Source organism: Tachypleus tridentatus, chromosome 4, assembly GCF_004210375.1.
Source record: "Tachypleus tridentatus isolate NWPU-2018 chromosome 4, ASM421037v1, whole genome shotgun sequence".
Classification (NCBI taxonomy): domain Eukaryota; kingdom Metazoa; phylum Arthropoda; class Merostomata; order Xiphosura; family Limulidae; genus Tachypleus; species Tachypleus tridentatus.
The window spans coordinates 108,431,401-108,454,298 of NC_134828.1; the positions used below are offsets into that span (position 1 = coordinate 108,431,401).

General features: G+C 29.8%; 1 protein-coding gene across 7 annotated transcripts in view; it reads right to left on the bottom strand.

Moving 5' to 3' along the window:
* Window positions 1-624: 624 nt before the first annotated feature.
* Window positions 625-22,898, bottom strand: part of LOC143249865 (signal peptide peptidase-like 2B) — a 69,828-nt gene continuing 47,554 nt past the window's right edge. For 4 of the 7 annotated variants that reach the window (XM_076500431.1, XM_076500428.1, XM_076500430.1 and 1 more), the window contains 6 exons: window positions 20,817-20,891; window positions 17,430-17,498; window positions 16,214-16,313; window positions 15,009-15,086; window positions 8,645-8,799; window positions 625-3,601 (listed from right to left, as the gene is read on the bottom strand). In XM_076500431.1, the coding sequence (XP_076356546.1) occupies window positions 3,443-3,601; window positions 8,645-8,799; window positions 15,009-15,086; window positions 16,214-16,313; window positions 17,430-17,498; window positions 20,817-20,891 (636 nt within the window). In that variant the 3' untranslated portion in view covers window positions 625-3,442. Of the gene's footprint in view, window positions 3,602-8,644; window positions 8,800-14,646; window positions 15,087-16,213; window positions 16,314-17,429; window positions 17,499-20,816; window positions 20,892-22,898 lie in introns of those variants that run through there. The other 3 variants (XM_076500432.1, XM_076500429.1, XR_013028014.1) reach the window with 2 other exon arrangements.

Genomic DNA, 22,898 nt, shown 5'->3' on the forward strand with positions numbered 1-22,898 from the left:
GAAACTTTTCTTCCAATAAAGTTTATATTCAGCTTCATGGACTACTACTTCTTTCAATCAGTTTACATAATTATATATTACATCACTTAAGCCTTTATTCGTGTTTCTATTAATCAACTCAAGTTTATTTTCATATGATGCGATGGTAAAATTTTCTGTTTCGACAAACCATTTTAAAAAACCATGAGGTTTTAGATAAAAAAATATATCAAAATACTAAAGGGAGAAAAGAATTACTTTTAAAAATATTTCAAGGAATTCGTTAACTGACTTCACGTCTGTAATTCCAACTAATGTTCAAAGTCCTGTCATTCTTTTAAACTATTACTAAAAAACGAAAACCGTTTTATTTGAGTCTTATAAGAAATAACTATCAGTCACTCGTTCTGGTTGAAAACAGACATTTCTGTATGTTGTTATTATTATAAGTGGATATTACTGAGTTTTAGTTCAACTAATGATCTGATTCAACTGTCGACACAAATTACGGAATAATTCACAAGGCATTACGATATTTTGTTTTAGTTATTTTAACATGTCAACAAACTCGCCCGTATTTGTACGTAAAACGTGTTTTCTTAGTTTCATACCTCAAATGTATACCATCACAAAATATCAGCAGTATTTCCCTTAGAACCTTTTATTTTCCTCTGTAATATACTTTTAACAACAACGGTTTAATTCTCAGAAACTACACACCTTACAAAAGCACGCTAAATAACCAAGTTTCGTTTACGGAAACAGAAAAAAAATACCTGAACCTTGCTTTCTAAATGTGCTAAACGTACATACAAAGCAAATCTTGAAACTTAGATTGGCTACATACTCAAAGAAAAACTAGGAACGTTTCATGTTTCACCATAAAACATTTCTTAGAAATACTGAAATTTCAATTTAAAGGGACTTTAGAGATAAAGTTTTAAATTCATATTGTGAAGTTCAAATACATTTTACAATGGAAAGTTTTGAAAATTAAAACAGTTGAGATGATTTATAATTCGCCCAACATCATCACATCCGAAAACTAAATAGCACACAAAACACAAATGGAGACACGTCGTTTGGCCGTCAGTGTTGTTCAGGTACAAATCGATGCCTACGTTCTTTCAGTGGTATATGTAGAAAGTTACGTCTTTTATCATGTTCGCTTTAAGTTAGCAGAGCGGATTGAGTTAATGTTGTTACTGAGCATATACTGGGGCTTTGCTGGTCGGCACAATTTCAAAATCAACAACAATGAGCATAGTACAACCACACGTTTTCATCGATATTTTGATAGTAGGCATTACGAAAACACCATCTAGTGGTCAAAAGACGCCTCACAGAAGGCCTCTGTTGTACACATTTCTAGTTTGTATAACAATATTCACGTACTCTTTGGTATTTCCAAAATGTTGGGTGAATTATAAATATTTATAGTTTAAAGTCAACTAACACTGATTTTTTATTAACGACCAAAGATTTTTTAGTTTCCAAGTGTTACCAACGAAACGTTTAGAGGGTGCTGAAAATTCGTTACTAAATGTAGTTTTTCTTTCTACCTATACTGGATTTAGACGTCACGTGCATCAGGTCACCACTAAACAAATTTTCTAAACACAGAAATTAACATTTTAAAACCTGGTTTATCTGAAACTGATTTATAAAATGTATTTTTATATATAGTGTAAATATCTTTGTTCGATGTTTTTTGTTCTTTTTTTAATTTGGAGAAAGATTAATTATTTGATCTTAACTAGTACAATGTAACGTACAGTAACAAAACCTGAACATTATAAACACATACATAAGAACTTGGTTACTTGATGTTTAAGAATTATTTTATGGTTATAAAAAAAACTGGTACTTAAGTTATTTCTTCCACTTCCAGTTACTGACATGTACCATCATGTAAAGTATCTAACACATGAGAGTATCGTACACCCATTTATTTCATGAACAAAACTCGGTTATAACATGCACGTTGTAACTCATAAGTGAACTCTTACCTTTATGAGCAGACTACAAGATAAAAGTCCTCAAGATTCCTATGTACCAGATATTATATTACCATATTTCTACTGCAGGATGTGGTTTATTCTGTTTGTATTTTGCGCAAAGCTACACGAAGGCTATCTGCGCTAGCCATCCCTAATTTAGCAGTGTTAAGACCAGAGGGAAGGCAGCTAGTCATCACCACCCACCGCCAACTCTTGGGCTACTCTTTTACCAACGAATAGTGGGATTGACCGTCACATTATAACGCCCCCACTGCTGAAAGGGCGAGCATGTTTGGCGCGATGGGGATGCGAACCCGCAACCCTCAGATTACGAGTCGCATGCCTTAACACTCTTGGCCATGCCGGGCCAATTACTGAGTCACAAGTTGTGGTAATTTCTGTAAATATTACAGTAAAAGTATGAATTTCTTCTTCTATTTTCTGCTTCTCTTTTATTAGATGATAATTCGAAAACCAAAACAATTGTGCAGAATGAAACTGGAATTATCAGCCAGTAATAATAAAATAATAAATATTACAGTTGGAACCACACTGTATTTAGAACTTGGCTATAAATGCAACCTTCCTATGTCTATTGAAACACTGCATTGAGAAAATATTGAAAAATGAATGAGATGTAAAATTGACTGATATCAATCTTTCACAAACAAGATATTAGGGATTACATTTGTATCGTTGCTACATCGATTACGAGTCGATTGCCTTAACCACCAGGCCTCTACTGCAGGAAAAGATACAGAAATTAAAAGCCAAGTTAATTAGCATTTCTTGTTAACACTTCACTGACAACACAAATAATATTCACTATGAATGGTTAATAATAATTGTAACAACAATGTCATAGAAAGATGAGATTTTACCCACATCTTTTCGCATAAGTTACTGAAACTAAAATATTTTACTGTTCATTTCCTGTACTAGAAACAAACAACAACAACAACATGGAATCCATATTTATAAGTATTTGCAACAAGTAAATATAGCAGAATCAATACACTACACTAGCTTGCTTTCTTCAGTCATTTTTTATAGCAAACTTAATCACTTCAATAGGAGTTTTAGTAAAAATAAGGGCTAACTATGAGGTTAAAACTCTTTAAAACTGGTACCCTCTTCATAGTATTGAAAAAACAGATTGGCTCAAAAAAAGAAAATGAAATGCTTTAGAGATTTTCAAAAGTGACAAACTGAAACAATTGTTCTACAACAAATACACTTTGAAGAATTCAACTCACATCAGTATGACACAACTAAATATAGAAGTGTGATATAAAATGTAATCAAATACTCCTCTCCAAGCCACAGGTAATTACTTGTGTGTGGTATAAATGATGTGTGATATTTTCAGCCATGCATATTGGCAGTTGTGACTGAAGTCAAATTCTAAAGTAGGGAAAATCTTTATACAATTAATTTTGTGAATAGTTTTCTTGTATCCCTAATTATGAATGCAGCAAATTCTTGTATTCTGCATGTTCACTGGTACCTTCTCCAGAAAGAACCGGTTTTCTCTCCTCACTATTGGTAACAGGTGTTACAGGCTCTACAATCTCTACTGGAGGATTAGCTGAATCTCGCTCATTCTCTGCATTGTCGGCACGCTGAAAAGAAAAGACACATCATTCAAGTTGTTTATGTGTACTTTAAATATAACACTGTGCATTCGTAAGGGAATTCTGCCTAATTGTGTGGGTACATATACAGTACTGACTGCAACAAATTAGTTTTTAGATAAAAATCAACACATACTGTCAGGACATACTTTACAGCCATTTGCAACTATCAATTTCTCATTCCAAATTTCTATACATTTTCTAAAAATTGTAAATCCATAAAAGGTATGAAAGACATATGAACAGTTTCAAGTCAAAGATTTTCCTCTGTTTCATTCACACACTCTGCTAAACAGAGGAAATCAGGACAAGTTATTCTGACAAGTTAAAGACAAATGTAATGCATTAGACATTAGTTGTTTCTACAACAAAATTAAAACTAATACTTTTCAAACAGTTACTAAATGTTCAACAAAATAATACATTGTTATTTCAAACTATTAAATTACACTGACTAGCCACTTTGACAGGACCTCCACCATCTGAAATAGTGTATATCATTCCATTTTTAATATATACAAAACAGCTTATTCATATAGCCATATCAACTTGTTGTTGGTTGTTTTACCATAACGTCATTCATACAGCCATATCAACTTGTTGTTGGTTGTTTTACCATAACGTCATTCATACAGCCATATCAACTTGTTGTTGGTTGTTTTACCATAACGTCATTCATACAGCCATATCAACTTGTTGTTGTTTTACCATAACATCATTCATATAGCCATATCAACTTGTTGTTCGTTGTTTTACCATAACGTCATTCACCTAGCCATATCAACTTGTTTTTGGTTGTTTTACCATAACGTCATTCATATAGCCATATCAACTTGTTGTTGGTTGTTTTACCATAACGTCATTCATACAGCCATATCAACTTGTTGTTGGTTGTTTTACCATAACGTCATTCACATAGCCATATCAACTTTTTTTGTTGGTTGTTTTACCATAACGTCATTCACATAGCCATATCAACTTTTTTGTTGGTTGTTTTACCATAACGTCATTCACATAGCCATATCAACTTTTTTGTTGGTTGTTTTACCATAACGTCATTCATACAGCCATATCAACTTGTTGTTGGTTTTACCATAACGTCATTCACATAGCCATATCAACTTGTTGTTGGTTGTTTTACCATAACGTCATTCATATAGCCATATCAACTTGTTGTTGGTTGTTTTACCATAACGTCATTCATATAGCCATATCAACTTGTTGTTGGTTGTTTTACCATAACGTCACTTTTGTGAAACACCGTTTCCTTGTCTGGCTGTTCAAAGATATTTATCATTAAATTCAAAGAATGGTATTAATGCAAAATAGTGTCTATCACTTGGAAAATTTGACTAGTGCCTACTGGTAACAAACATAAGATAATGTTTAGGAACAAGGGACTTGTTGGTCCATCTTGACTGTTCCATCCTCTACACTCAAATAAATTCATTAAATAAATAAATCTAAAAAAAAGTAAAGTCAGCCTTTATCAAGCTTTTAAAGTAACTCAAATTTACTGCCACCACGACATCTGAAGGCAACCTATTCCACAGACCAATCATCCTATTTGAAAAATAAAATCTTATTAGCTGAAGACAGCTTCTACCTTGCTTAAATCTATATTTGTATTCCATAGTTCCATAATTATCCTCTCTTAAGTATAAAAAATGTTGATCCATCAACATCAATTCCCGTTACAATCTTAAACACTTCAATCAGATCCTCTCTAACTCTTCATTTTTCAAAAGAAAATAATTTTAAGGATCTTAATGTTTCCTTATATGACAACTTCTCCATCCTAGGTACCATTTTAGTAACCTTCCTCTGAACAAAATACTCCAAATGTGACCCAATCAGTGACCTATATATACATATGTATATATAAATGAAATTATTAGGGTGTTCAAAAAATAATGGTAGATTTTAAATTGTAACTTTAATAAGGAATAAAAAAATTCAAAAGCAACTTCATTAATCAAAATAGGAACCTACTGAATCTACACACTTGTGCCAATGAGAAACAAGATTATTTACATCATGATGATAAAACTAGAACAGCCATTCCCTGCTGCTGCTCTGTAGTTGAATCTTTTGTCCTGTAACAAGTTGTCCAAGTGCTTGAAAAGGCCTAGTGAGTAAGGAGGATGAGACAATGTTTTATAGCCCAATTTATTGAGCTTCTGGAGCTCATCATCATCATGAAGCAAGATTGACTAGTGCTGGCATCCTTTCATGCAACTTTCTATGCATTTCTTCTAATTCTTGACAGTGATGACGAGAAACCCCACTTGTATAGAAAATATATATGTAAAAAAGGCTGGTTTGGGTTGAGAAACATTTTTTTTACATAGAGGAGCTTAACGTTCGACCTTTTCGGTCATCGTCAGGTTCACAAAGAAGGAAAGAGGTAACTGACCAGTAGCTGACCATAAGTTTGAAGGGGATTGTGTAATTGAGTATAGGAATGTAGAGGGTGTGCTTAGATGTTTGAATATATATATATATATTATTATTATTATTGACAGTAAACCTCCACAGGGATATTCTGGCCCTGGCTGAGCAAGCTGTAATGGATAATACCAGCCACAGACCACCATACAGTGACTATAATCTTCTGTTGGTGCTTAAGAGACTGGCCAACCATTACACCAAAATCTTTCTCTTTCATAATGCAATTAAGGTTATTCTCCAAAAAAATTACACTTATAATTCAAATTACAACAACCTACATGCAATATCTTGCATTTATCATAATTAAACCCCATTTCCCATTTATTTAACCAACTCACTAAATGATTTAAATCCTTTTGTAAATCAGCAGCATCCTCTTCACAGCCAATGACAACCAAGACCTTAATATAATCTGCAAATCTAAGCAATTTATTGACCATTCCTTCATCAATGTCATTAATGAAAATCAAAAATAGCAATGGTCCTAAGACTGAGTGCTCCGAGTTACATCACATGCAACATTAATCCAGTTTGACTGAACTCCATTAATAACATCCTTGTACTTTCTTCTGTCAAGCCACTCTTTTAACTTTGATTAGTTACACTCACACCTAGAGAGTTATGTTTCTTTACAAGTTACACTCACACCTATAGAGATGTTTCTTTACAAGTTACACTCACACCTAGAGAGATATGTTTCTTTACAAACCTTTTGTGTGGTACTTCATCAAATGCCTTCTAAAAATTAAAATCCACACCTTTACCCTTGTCTCCACATACAGTAACATTTTCAACACACGTCAAAAGATTTGTAAGGAAAAATCTTCCCTTAATGAAAGCATATTAACTATCCAATAACACTAATCTTTGTTAAATAATTTTGCAATGTATATTTGATCAGACTTTTCCCACAACTGATATAAGACTAATAGGCCTAGAATTACTAGGACAACTTCTATTACCTCATTCAAAGACAGGAGTGACCATTGGATAATTTCCAATATACTGGTACTTGTGCACTATTCAAGGACTTACAAAAATTGTGGCAAGTGCATCACATATCCAATTCCTGACCTCCCTAAAACCCTCAGGGAAATATCACCTGGCCCAGAAGCCTTATCATTCTTTGAACTTCCCTATTTATTTTAACAAGCTCAGAATTTATTCAGTTGTCTTGTTCAACTTTGTTTCCATCTGCCAGTTGTTCAAGTTGAGAAATACTGTTTAAGTCTTCATTAGTAAAACTGAAGAAAAACGGAAGTTAATAACCTAACCATTATATAATTATCAGATACAAGCCTTCCTCTGTCATCCCTCAAGGGTCTTATCTTCATCCTAACATTTTGTTTACTTCTAATGCTGCTTAAAAAATCCTTCCTGTTAATTTTTATGTATTCAGCCAAATATTTTTCATACATATTTTTGGATGTCCTAATTTTCTATTTGACCAACTTTCTTCATCTTCTATAACCTTCTAAATCTTCTATAATATGAGTTAATTTAAATTTCTTAAATTTGTGATACTGTTTTCTCTCTTTTATACCCTTTATGAGCCACTTGGGTTTTTACTCACAGCTACCATTTTTTTCTGTAAGGAAATATGTTTTGAACATTGAAATATTTTCTTTAAAAAATTTCCACATTTTCTTAGTGTCTCCAAATTACTCAGCTAACCAATTGACCAAAGGTAGTTCTTGTTGCATCACTTGAAAATTTATTTTTTGAAATTTGGAATCAAACTATCATTATTCCTGATTTCCATATGCAACAAAACATCAAACCTAATACAGCAATGATCACTTGTACCAAGGTATTCCACAGTTTTTATGGTTTCAAACATTCCTGTATCAGAAGTTATCAGTAAATCTAAGATAGCATTATTTCCAGTAGATTCCTTGACCAATTGGTGAAGAAATCCATCTTGAACAGTTTCCAGAAACCTTTATCCCTCATGGTTTTACTCTAGCATTTCCGAGTCAATATGCTGAAAATAAAATCAGCCATATTTGTAACTTAATAAACAGTTGAAATCTTAACCTCACTGTAAAGTTTCTCACTAATTTTATTAGTTTCATCTAGTGGTCTATGTAATAAATTCCTACCAAGAGCTCCTCATACACATGATGGTACGTAAAAAACTAGCAAAGTGGGTGAGTGTGCTTTCAGTACAATAGACTTTTGTAATGAAAACTACACTGCAGACCACGGTAACAAAAGGTATGGTCATGACATCAGATAAAGCAACACCAGAAACGACACTGTGTTTTTAATATAACATACTCTAGCTGTTTATGTACAAAATATGAAAATTATCAAAAGAGTTGATCTACATGGAAAGCTTTCCAAAAAAAATGTCTAAAAATGCATGCATTGTTTTACTGATATTTTAAAAAGATTTTCTCTAGTAAAGTTTGGTTTCCCCTTTAGTTTTTTTCAGTTAGGCTTAACTACTTCTGAAAAAAAGAAATCTATGCTATTAGAATGCAATAAAAAAAGCCCCATACTGTATTTTCATCACAACATATTGGTTAAAACAGACAAAAATTCATATAACTCTTAATTTAAATAAATGCACCATACCTTATAACCATTCCAGATAAGGGTAAGTTCTTTTCGTACCAAACCTAGTAACAAAGGAGGTATCAAAGTGACAGGAACTAAATATAGTAATGCAGGCTGTGGAGTTGTCATCAAATACAGGCCAACAAATGTGATTATCAGACCCAAACCGTAACCTAAAATACAACACAAGTAATTATAACAAAATCAAATGTTGGATGTTGTTGCTGTAGTACAGCTTTTCATGTCATTGTTAAAGTAACATTCATGTTACCTAACACACATTTAGAATAATAAGTAATAAGTTAAACACAATGTACACATCATCAATCAGTAATTCTACTTTAATATACATAAGATACTAAGTATAAGTAATAAGTTAAACACAATGTACATATCATCAATCAGTAATTCTACTTTAATATACATATGATACTAAGTACAAGTATTAAGTTAAACACAATGTACACATCATCAATCAGTAATTCTACTTTAATATACATAAGATACTAAGTATAAGTAATAAGTTAAACACAATGTACACATCATCAATCAGTAATTCTACTTTAATATACATATGATACTAAGTATAAGTAATAAGTTAAACACAATGTACATATCATCAATCAGTAATTCTACTTTAATATACATATGATACTAAGTACAAGTATTAAGTTAAACACAATGTACACATCATCAATCAGTAATTCTACTTTAATATACATAAGATACTAAGTATAAGTAATAAGTTAAACACAATGTACACATCATCAATCAGTAATTCTACTTTAATATATATATGATACTAAGTATAAGTATTAAGTTAAACACAATGTACACATCATCAATCAGTAATTCTACTTTAATATACATATGATACTAAGTATAAGTAATAAGTTAAACACAATGTACACATCATCAATCAGTAATTCTACTTTAATATACATATGATACTAAGTATAAGTAATAAGTTAAACACAATGTACACATCATCAATCAGTAATTCTACTTTAATATATATATGATACTAAGTACAAGTATTAAGTTAAACACAATGTACACATCATCAATCAGTAATTCTACTTTAATATACATATGATACTAAGTATAAGTAATAAGTTAAACACAATGTACACATCATCAATCAGTAATTCTACTTTAATATACATATGATACTAAGTATAAGTAATAAGTTAAACACAATGTACACATCATCAATCAGTAATTCTACTTTAATATACATATGATACTAAGTACAAGTATTAAGTTAAACACAATGTACACATCATCAATCAGTAATTCTACTTTAATATACATATGATACTAAGTATAACTATTAAGTTAAACACAATGTACACATCATCAATCAGTAATTCTACTTTAATATACATAAGATACTAAGTATAAGTATTAAGTTAAACACAATGTACACATCATCAATCAGTAATTCTACTTTAATATACATATGATACTAAGTATAACTATTAAGTTAAACACAATGTACACATCATCAATCAGTAATTCTACTTTAATATACATATGATACTAAGTATAAGTATTAAGTTAAACACAATGTACACATCATCAATCAGTAATTCTACTTTAATATACATATGATACTAAGTATAAGTATTAAGTTAAACACAATGTACACATCATCAATCAGTAATTCTACTTTAATATACATATGATACTAAGTATAAGTATTAAGTTAAACACAATGTACACATCATCAATCAGTAATTCTACTTTAATATACATATGATACTAAGTATAAGTATTAAGTTAAACACAATGTACACATCATCAATCAGTAATTCTACTTTAATATACATATGATACTAAGTGTAACTATTAAGTTAAACACAATGTACACATCATCAATCAGTAATTCTACTTTAATATACATATGATACTAAGTATAAGTATTAAGTTAAACACAATGTACACATCATCAATCAGTAATTCTACTTTAATATACATAAGATACTAAGTATAAGTATTAAGTTAAACACAATGTACACATCATCAATCAGTAATTCTACTTTAATATACATAAGATACTAAGTATAAGTATTAAGTTAAACACAATGTACACATCATCAATCAGTAATTCTACTTTAATATACATATGATACTAAGTATAAGTATTAAGTTAAACACAATGTACACGTCATCATCAATCAGTAATTCTACTTTAATATACATATGATACTAAGTATAAGTATTAAGTTAAACACAATGTACACATCATCAATCAGTAATTCTACTTTAATATACATATGATACTAAGTATAAGTATTAAGTTAAACACAATGTACACATCATCAATCAGTAATTCTACTTTAATATACATATGATACTAAGTATCAAAGTATTAAGTTAAAGACAATGTACACATCATCAATCAGTAATTCTACTTTAATATACATATGATACTAAGTACTAAGTATTAAGTTAAACACAATGTACACATCATCAATCAGTAATTCTACTTTAATATACATATGATACTAAGTATAAGTATTAAGTTAAACACAATGTACACATCATCAATCAGTAATTCTACTTTAATATACATATGATACTAAGTATAAGTATTAAGTTAAACACAATGTACACATCATCAATCAGTAATTCTACTTTAATATACATATGATACTAAGTATAAGTATTAAGTTAAACACAATGTACACATCATCAATCAGTAATTCTACTTTAATATACATATGATACTAAGTATAAGTATTAAGTTAAAGACAATGTACACATCATCAATCAGTAATTCTACTTTAATATACATATGATACTAAGTATAAGTATTAAGTTAAACACAATGTACACATCATCAATCAGTAATTCTACTTTAATATACATATGATACTAAGTACAAGTATTAAGTTAAACACAATGTACATATCATCAATCAGTAATTCTACTTTAATATACATAAGATACTAAGTAATAAGTTAAACACAATGTACATATCATCAATCAGTAATTCTACTTTAATATACATAAGATACTAAGTAATAAGTTAAACACAATGTACACATCATCAATCAGTAATTCTACTTTAATATACATATGATACTAAGTATAAGTATTAAGTTAAACACAATGTACACATCATCAATCAGTAATTCTACTTTAATATACATAAGATACTAAGTATAAGTATTAAGTTAAACACAATGTACATATCATCAATCAGTAATTCTACTTTAATATACATATGATACTAAGTATAAGTATTAAGTTAAAGACAATGTACACATCATCAATCAGTAATTCTACTTTAATATACATAAGATACTAAGTAATAAGTTAAACACAATGTACATATCATCAATCAGTAATTCTACTTTAATATACATAAGATACTAAGTATAAGTATTAAGTTAAACACAATGTACACATCATCAATCAGTAATTCTACTTTAATATACATATGATACTAAGTATAAGTATTAAGTTAAACACAATGTACATATCATCAATCAGTAATTCTACTTTAATATACATATGATACTAAGTATAAGTATTAAGTTAAACACAATGTACACATCATCAATCAGTAATTCTACTTTAATATACATATGATACTAAGTATAAGTATTAAGTTAAACACAATGTACACATCATCAATCAGTAATTCTACTTTAATATACATATGATACTAAGTACAAGTATTAAGTTAAACACAATGTACATATCATCAATCAGTAATTCTACTTTAATATACATATGATACTAAGTATAACTATTAAGTTAAAGACAATGTACACATCATCAATCAGTAATTCTACTTTAATATACATAAGATACTAAGTATAAGTATTAAGTTAAACACAATGTACACATCATCAACATTCTACATCATGAATCAGTAATTCTACTTTAATATATATATGATACTAAGTATAAGTATTAAGTTAAAGACAATGTACACATCATCAATCAGTAATTCTACTTTAATATACATATGATACTAAGTATAAAGGAACGTCAAAATAGAGAATATTCAGAAAAATTGTGTGGTAATTAATTAAAGTCCAACGTATACAAATATAAAATTAGCTCTACCTAGTGTTAAGTGAAACACTATTGGAAAGGGTTCAGAGGAGGATTATTATAGTCATTACGAAGATGGGTGTGATATCTTATAAAGACAGGCTAATATGTTTTATTTTTTCTTGTGAAAATATAGTTAAGAGGTGACTGTATAGTAAGTTACAAGATAAACACTTCTTACTTCTCTGTTTTGTATTTCTTTGAAAACAATATTATCTATATAAACACATTGATCAACAGTAGTTTATTATGGCATTTATTTTAACAAGACACCTCTAATCATGTTTAATACCACATGCAGGTACATAAACAAATTAACAGAAAATGTGCAACAAAAGTATTTGCGAGGATTCAAGATTTTGAGTTCTTAAACAGGATGAAACACAAATTTATAGTCAAAACCAGCTCACAGTTTCCATTAGTTTTACAAAGTTTGACAAACAAATAACAGATGAGTCATTGATAAATTTAAAACAGTTTCATAGTTTTCTTTCATACATTATGCCAATAAGTGGCATGTACTTACAGATATATACATGAAAGGTGTGGTCCAAATTCAGAACAGTAGAAAAGTTTACTTGTGATGAATGAGTTAACCACTTTCTCTCTCATGACTATGTCAACATTATTAAGTGTTAATTTTCATAAAAATATAATATGCTAGGAGTAGTGATCATGTACAGAAATCCATGAGTGTTTTGTTCCCAAGAGAATAATATGAAAGATTAGATTATGCTTCTATTAGCAGTTATGGTACCATTAGTTTTAGTAGATTTCTAACATCACTAACCAAGACGTAGCCCATAATTATACTGGTCCTAAAGCACTCTTATGATAGATGTACAATAATTGTAAATTCATTCACCTCTTGGCCATCAATCAAACCATCAGTGGTTATTGCCAAGCAACAAGAATTTGTATTAATCTGCTAAGAGCATATTCATGCAGTCTGTTTATTCCATCTATTGGTTTCATTACTGGTAGTGGTTTTTAAACAGATGCATATCTATTGAAGCTGATTTGTATTATTATGTACAAATTTGTGGAGGTAACATTTCCACTTGTGCTCACAAAGTTTCTCTGCTGGTTTCTTGCATACCAAGTAAAGTGTATATTCTAAATTATGTAACATTAGTTTTGAAAAGTTTGAGATTTCAATTTCAACTACTTATATCAACAGTATTAGTTTCAAATTTCCCCTTCAGAGTATCCATTTAATTCCTATTGAAATAAAATTTTAACTCAGTTTCATTACATGGAGTTGTCTCCATCAGCTACGACTTTGTTTTTACTTGTTTCTCATGTGGCACATCTGATCTCAAAGCCACGAGAGTATCCACCACACTAATGCTGGGAATAGTACAACTTCTTGTATTATAGGCAACATGCTGTACAGCACTGTCTGATTAGTTTGATGACAGATAATTGCAATATAAACTATCAACATGACTGTACTATACAGTTAATATAAACTATCAACATGACTGTACTATACAGTTAATATAAACTATCAACATGACTGTACTATACAGTTAATATAAACTATCAACATGACTGTACTATACAGTTAAATTTGTGCAAAAGAGAAGAAAGTAGTATTTCCAACTGTATGTATATATTACCAGTTAAAATGTGTTCATCTACTATTTAAAATGTCTAAAGCCAGGATTTACTTAACTGTATATGCTTGAACAGAAGATATTACTCAAAAGAAGTTCAACAGCTGTTTTAAGACTGCTGTTGTTTTCTTGTTAGTTAAACAGAATTAAATATAAACATTATGTGATCATTTAGGTTAAATGATTATCATATGTCAATCTTTACAAATTGCATATATCTTTGTTCTCCACATGACAGGTTAGCATCTAGTTGTTAACACAACCTCTAAGATTATCACCAATTACTCAAAAATAAAATGGCCACCGAAAAAGAATTACTCATATGTTTACCTGGATATCAAGAGAAAGTCAAAGCTACTCCAAGGCTATCTGCACTAGCTGTCCCTAATTTAGCAGTGTAAGACTAGAGGGAAGGCAGCTAGTCATCACCACCCACTGCCAACTCTTGGGCTACTCTTTTACCAATGAATAGTGGGACTGACCATCACATTATAATGCCCCTATGGCTATAAGGGCAAGCATGTTTGTGTGATAGGGATTCTAACCCGCGACCCTCAGATTACAAGTCAAGTGCTTCATACACCTGGCCATGCCGGGTCTCAAGAGAAAGTCAATGATATGTTTATAAAAATAACTAAACAATAGCCAACGTTTTGTCTTTACATCTGAAGACCATGAAAGAGTTTACATACAAACAGCTGTTGTGATAAAATAGACTCTCCTGTTTCCAACTAACAAGTCATATCCATGACAGTATGCAACCAAGAGACCTGCAACGATAAAACAAAACTAAAATAAATCCATATCTATCCATACAGTTATACAAATTTATATAATTACATATATACTCTGGCAAAGAATATAAAAAGAAGTTTGTTATTAAAGAGAATCTGAAAGACAAAGAAACTGATTGAGGTTATGTAATGGTTGTATTTGTAAAATCATGACAGGTGCACTAAAAGAAGCTATGTTGTGGTCAAGTACATGTCCAATCAGGATATAAGGACTAAAATAAAGCTATGTTGTGGTCAAGTGCACATCCAATCAGAACATATGGACTAAAATAAAGCTATGTTGTGGTCAAGTGTGTGTCCAATAAGGACAGAAGTACTAAATAAAGCTATGTTGTGGTTGAGTACATGTGAATCATGACGAAGTACTTATAAAGTTGCGTTGTGGTCAAGTGTGTGGAGATTTATTATTATATAAGTACTAAATGAAGCTATGCTGTGGTCAAGTGTGTGTAGAATTATTATTATATAGACACTAAATGAAGCTATGCTGTGGTCAAGTGTGTGTAGAATTATTATTATATAGGTACTAAATGAAGCTATGCTGTGGTCAAGTGTGTGTAGAATTATTATTATACAGGTACTAAATGAAGCTATGTTGTGGTCAAGTGTGTGTAGAATTATTATTATACAGGTACTAAATGAAGCTATATTGTGGTCAAGTGTGTGTAGAATTATTGTTATATAGGTCCTAAATGAAGCTATGTTGTGGTCAAGTGTGTGAAGAATTATTATATAGGTATTAAATGAAGCTATGTTCTGAGATGTATGTAAAATCAGGACAGAGGTTTACCAATTCATCATCACACAAGGCATGTGAAAATGTGGATCTTCCTGTAATAGATTTCTAATAAAAATGTAATTTGAAAAATGTTGCATTTAAATCTTTAACTTCCACAATAAAACTCATTTGCCATTAGGCCATGCTGGTTTACTGGCAAGAAAAGTGGGAGATTTTTTATGTATGCTTAAAGATGGAAGTTCCCGACTTTAGGGCCCAGTTTCTCTGTGAAAATACTATATTGAGAAAAATAAAATTCTGTAATCAGAAGCACAGTTCATAAGGTTCCATTGTTAGTCTATATGTAAATAAAAACACAACTTACCAGGAGCTAGAATGTCACCAAATCCTAGTAGAGAATACTGCTTATAGCACACTGACATAGGGTCAAAGTTGAAGTGAGGTACACGTAGGACCATAGGCAGCTACAAAATATATACAAGTGAATTGACCTGTGACAGAAAACATGTGAATAGGTCAGCCACTAATATTAAATATGAAATAAAATCTCAGAATACAGGTTTTGACACTTTGTGCTTGTAGCTAATCCCTATAAAATATGAAAAATAAATATTGTACAGTGTTAATTAATAGATTATAAGATTTGTAGTTTTCAACTTCTACATTTAATTTAATTAGCAACAGGAACATTTAAATAAAGCTTTTATTCCATATTTATATACAGTTGTATACATAGTTGCTGAAAAAAGGTTTACATTGACTCCAGTACATCAAACATCCATAAAAGACCAATTCAAAAATTGACCAATGTACCAAAACCTGAAAAAGAGATCTCTTACATCTGTGAATGGTTTTAATGTTTCATTTGAGATTCCTATTGTGATCAGTAGTTCCTACACATTGAAAATTTTGGACTAGTCCTTCCAAGAAGCTTAGATAGTATTTTGTAAGTAACTTCTTCAAATATAATAAACCCAACCAATACAATCAAACAACAAAGTCAATGAAATAACACTGGTGAAACTTCTGATAAAGGCCTCAATTTCTCAGTTTTGAGCTAGTAATATTCTAAGTAAGTTTTTATCATTCTAAAATAAAATTCCATAATCTACAAACATATTTATTTCCCAACTGCTTCAGAGGTGTTTAATGTTCACCATTCATGATTAAAATAAGAGAAAAATCCTTACTTCAACAGAATTTATCTAATTAAAAATCTTTGCATATAAAGAGACTACTGAGTATGTTTGTCATAATGTTACCACATGAATATTTTTTTTTTTTACATCTGTGTAAGCATTATTATTACCATAAGGTTAATATCAGAAAATATAAGGCATTTTTTGTCAAGATATTAATTTCTAATTAAATTACCTTATAAGTTTGCCATATTTCAGACAATGTCTTCCTTTGTTAGAAGTTTACCCACCAAATTAGCATCTAAAAACTTGCTTATTTATTAGGAACCAATAAACATCATACAGTGGTAGATACCAATATGTGTAATTAGGAAAGTGGTAATTTAATGGTAAAATTCAGTCTTATTGATTAATAAATCAAAAAATGAACAAAAAAATTACCATTTCTTGGCTGCTTCCACCTGTGGCCACTTTCACCATAATACTTTCTCCTTTCTGTAAAGAAAAGAACTTTAAAAAAGTTTAAAAGAATTGTACTTTGAAGAATGAAACGAAAAAAAATTCTCATATAAAATTCAATAACAATATCTCTTAAAAAGTATAGACTGTAACAATCTGATTATTGCTAAAATTAAGGTGAACCTGAAGATGACCTAAGAAGGTCGAAACATTGTTCTCTCCTTATCAATTTTTATTTCAAGTGCACTTCTCATCATCAAGAAATCACTAAATTATGTAACAACTTCAAATACAAGCTATTGAAACACACTTTATACATTATATCATGTATTTTGAAATGATAGCATGTGTTGGTGTTTACTGTCCTGGAACTAAAGTCCAGGTTGATAATTCTTCTCTTTAAGAAAAGATCCCATATTAATTTTTCCTATGAACTTGTTTCAATACAACTTAATATTCCCATGACTGATTTATAATTGGTATATAAATTTCTTGTAGAGAAACCGTAAAGTTTTTCAATTATTTCCACGATAAATGTATTGTCACACATAATTCGTTCGAGTGTCTTATTGTCACACATAATTCGTTCGAGTGTCTTATTGTCACACATAATTCGTTCGAGTGTCTTATTGTCACACATAATTCGTTCGAGTGTCTTATTGTCACACATAATTCGTTCGAGTGTCTTATTGTCACACATAATTCGTTCGAGTGTCTTATTGTCACACATAATTCGTTCGAGTGTCTTATTGTCACACATAATTCGTTCGAGTATCTTATTGTCACACATAATTCGTTCGAGTGTCTTATTGTCACACATAATTCGTTCGAGTGTCTTATTGTCACACATAATTCGTTCGAGTGTCTTATTGTCACACATAATTCGTTCGAGTGTCTTATTGTCACACATAATTCGTTCGAGTGTCTTATTGTCACACATAATTCGTTCGAGTGTCTTATTGTCACACATAATTCGTTAGAGTATCTTATTGTCACACATAATTCGTTCGAGTATCTTATTGTCACACATAATTCGTTAGAGTGTCTTATTGTCACACATAATTCGTTCGAGTGTCTTATTGTCACACATAATTCGTTCGAGTGTCTTATTGTCACACATAATTCGTTCGAGTTTCTTATTATGTAACCTGAAGAGAACACTGTTGGCAATCAAACATATCAAGAAGGGTCTTGGTAAGGTCATGGGTCAAAGGCCATGTCATGACATTTAATGACTTGAATTCAAAATTTAATTGAATGACTATTTTATGAATTTACGTTTATAAAGTTGGTATTAATTTCTTAATTTAAAAGTATACATTAAAAAAACACATCTAATCATTGATTTTTGTGTCACATTGTAAGCTGAATGCAGCACTAGTTTAAAATTAGATATTTGTGTTTTCAAAATATAACACCTATATTTTTGTACAAATTAGGAACTCAAGTTACCAATGTTAACAAAGTAAGAGTGTAAACTAATTACCAATATTTTCCAGTTGCTAAGATATTGCTCATATATCGACTCAAACGTGGCAGCTCCACTCACATCTATGCATTTTCAGAAATGCTCCCTTACATACACTTATTTCTGTCTATGACATGTGAATGATGGTTTTCTCAGCCACTTTCAAGTATCACTTCCTCATTTCCTTTTTTCAAAACAAGACCTCAAGGAAGTAAGTTAAGTCTTTAGTCTACTCAAAATTTCATATTATTTTAGTTGCCAAGCTCGATAAATTACAGTGGAATTCTATGGTATCAATATAATTATTTATGATTTTTTGGTTATTTCAAATGTATATATTAAACCTAAAAAACTTTGCTTCATATCCTCCATTTTACAAAATACTATTACTATGGTCACATTTTACAAAGTACTATTACTAGTCCACTAAAGCATAGCCAAAACAGGTCGCCTTTATATTACTGGGTATGACAATATGAGCACATGTGTTACATCATTATAACTTCTGTAATGTTAGCCTGGAATGGTTGGAATGTCAATATAATAAATATATATACATTTATTAAGGTTATGACATTTAAACTAAACATTTGTGTCTTTGAGTGATAACACGTAATAATTCTAGAAAGAAAAAAAACAAAACCTTTATTTCCTACTTTTTTTGGTGGTTACTAGATTGGTTAAATCTATTGACAATATATAGAGATTAAATAGTGAAAATAACAGATAAATTATAAAGTTTTTTTTAGAAAATATTTGATAATTATCTGTAGGTTTATAAAGAGTTCACACATGACGTTTGACAATTTTCTGATGCATAAAAGTATTTTTAATCTTAATATGAAAATTACTCTGCACGCTGGATATATTTTTAAAAAGTTATTTCGCTAGGTTTCTACCAATTTACTGATACCAATTTTCCATGTGCTTTCGAGGCAGCCTTTGCCTAGTGTATTGTATCACTTTAGTTTTAAATGTAAATGATAAGAAAGCTGATACCAATATTATATAATTGCCAAACATTCTTTTGTAATAACTTACAATCACTCATCGTTAAACAACAGACATTAGTTTGTAAGCCTAACATTGTCGCAGCTGTTTTTAAACTCAACAGCATTATGATATGTGCACTCAGATTCTCATGTTGTCAGTTCATGTGCAAATGATTAGTACCCTGATATCTTGTAGGTATGGGCATGAAAAAAATACATAAAAATTAAAAAAAAAATTGCTAAAGTGACATGCTACAAAAATCATATATTTAGAGATAATTTACTTTATATATTATCTAATTTTCTTTGTGACGTTTCAGCAAACTATCTTTTTCAAGCCAGAAAAAAAACTCGTTGGTTAATGACAAAATATATCAGTGTGCTGATTGAGACAGAAAAAACAAAAAAAAGAATAAAAATATTCATAAAAAACAACATAAGAGTTAAACAATATAAATACATTTAATAATATAAAGGAGAGAAAAATTTATAGAATTATAAAAAAGCTTAACCATTTATTGACACCAAAAGATCTTATATAATTAATTTAAAAAGTTATTTATTGTTCAACTGATTCTTTGATTGGTGTTCGAGATGACATGTCACAGGGTAGTCATTCTAAGATACTCTATGAAATGTTTAGGTACAGGCTTATCTTGATCCTTGGCTGAAATACTGAGTAGGTGTTCTTGTGGGTGTCCCCTGAGCATGAGCTGGCTTCTGCTAGGGAAATACACCCCTAGATTTAATATAATACTATATTATAGTGGGACACACTACACAGTAAAAGGTGTAATAGCAAGGGGATAATTTGGATATTAAACAAATACATTATAAAACATTGTTAACAAAATCACATAACCTAGCATGAAAATCAGTAACAATTATAAACTAAATAAATTTACTTACCACGGTTAAAAAGGGCGTAACAAACACAAAGAAGATATCATACAAGAAAAGCAGTATGAGAAGAAGTGTACATATCTGTAAAAATATTTCATATTATGAAACATGAGTTAATTATCCCAGTAAACTACAACTAGAAATGTTACAATATAGTTGAATATCTATTTTTGTGGTTAGTTGTTCTATTACATTCAGTAGATATCGCGTATTTTATAAGTTACACTTATATTCACTGTATCAGTGAATGATATTGTGTCAGAAACCATTATCAGTTGTATTTGGTTATTTGCAAAAATCAACATTACATGTAATAAGAAAACAAAATTACCTCATTTCTGAATACTCTGACTTGTTAACTACAAAAATAGGTAACGTTAATACTACATATTCTTCACAACCATAAGTTAAGTAACATTAATACTACATATTCTTAACAACCATAAGTTAAGTAACATTAATACTACATATTCTTCACAACCATAAGTTAAGTAACATTAATACTACATATTCTTCACAACCATAAGTTAAGTAACATTAATACTACATATTCTTCACAACCATAAGTTAAGTAACATTAATACTACATATTCTTTACAACCATAAGTTAAGTAACATTAATACTACATATTCTTCACAACCATAAGTTAAGTAACATTAATACTACATATTCTTAACAACCATAAGTTAAGTAACGTTAATACTACATATTCTTCACAAACATAAGTTAAGTAACATTAATACTACATATTCTTCACAAACATAAGTTAAGTAACATTAATACTACATATTCTTCACAACCATAAGTTAAGTAACATTAATACTACATATTCTTCACAACCATAAGTTAAGTAACATTAATACTACATATTCTTCACAACCATAAGTTAAGTAACATTAATACTACATATTCTTCACAACCATAAGTTAAGTAACATTAATACTACATATTCTTCACAACCATAAATTAAGTAACATTAATACTACATATTCTTCACAACCATAAGTTAAGTAACATTAATACTACATATTCTTCACAACCATAAGTTAAGTAACATTAATACTACATATTCTTCACAACCATAAGTTAAGTAACATTAATACTACATATTCTTAACAACCATAAGTTAAGTAACGTTAATACTACATATTCTTCACAAACATAAGTTAAGTAACATTAATACTACATATTCTTCACAACCATAAGTTAAGTAACATTAATACTACATATTCTTCACAACCATAAGTTAAGTAACATTAATACTACATATTCTTCACAACCATAAGTTAAGTAACATTAATACTACATATTCTTCACAAACATAAGTTAAGTAACATTAATACTACATATTCTTCACAACCATAAGTTAAGTAACATTAATACTACATATTCTTCACAACCATAAGTTAAGTAACATTAATACTACATATTCTTCACAACCATAAGTTAAGTAACATTAATACTACATATTCTTCACAACCATAAGTTAAGTAACATTAATACTACATATTCTTCACAAACATAAGTTAAGTAACATTAATACTACATATTCTTCACAACCATAAGTTAAGTAACATTAATACTACATATTCTTCACAACCATAAGTTAAGTAACATTAATACTACATATTCTTCACAACCATAAGTTAAGTAACATTAATACTACATATTCTTCACAACTATAAATTAAGTAACATTAATACTACATATTCTTCACAACCATAAGTTAAGTAACATTAATACTACATATTCTTCACAACCATAAGTTAAGTAACATTAATACTACATATTCTTCACAACCATAAGTTAAGTAACATTAATACTACATATTCTTCACAACCATAAGTTAAGTAACATTAATACTACATATTCTTCACAACCATAAGTAACATTAATACTACATATTCTTCACAACCATAAGTTAAGTTAATACTACATATTCTTCACAACCATAAGTTAAGTAACATTAATACTACATATTCTTCACAAACATAAGTTAAGTAACATTAATACTACATATTCTTCACAACCATAAGTTAAGTAACATTAATACTACATATTCTTCACAACCACAAGTTAAGTAACAT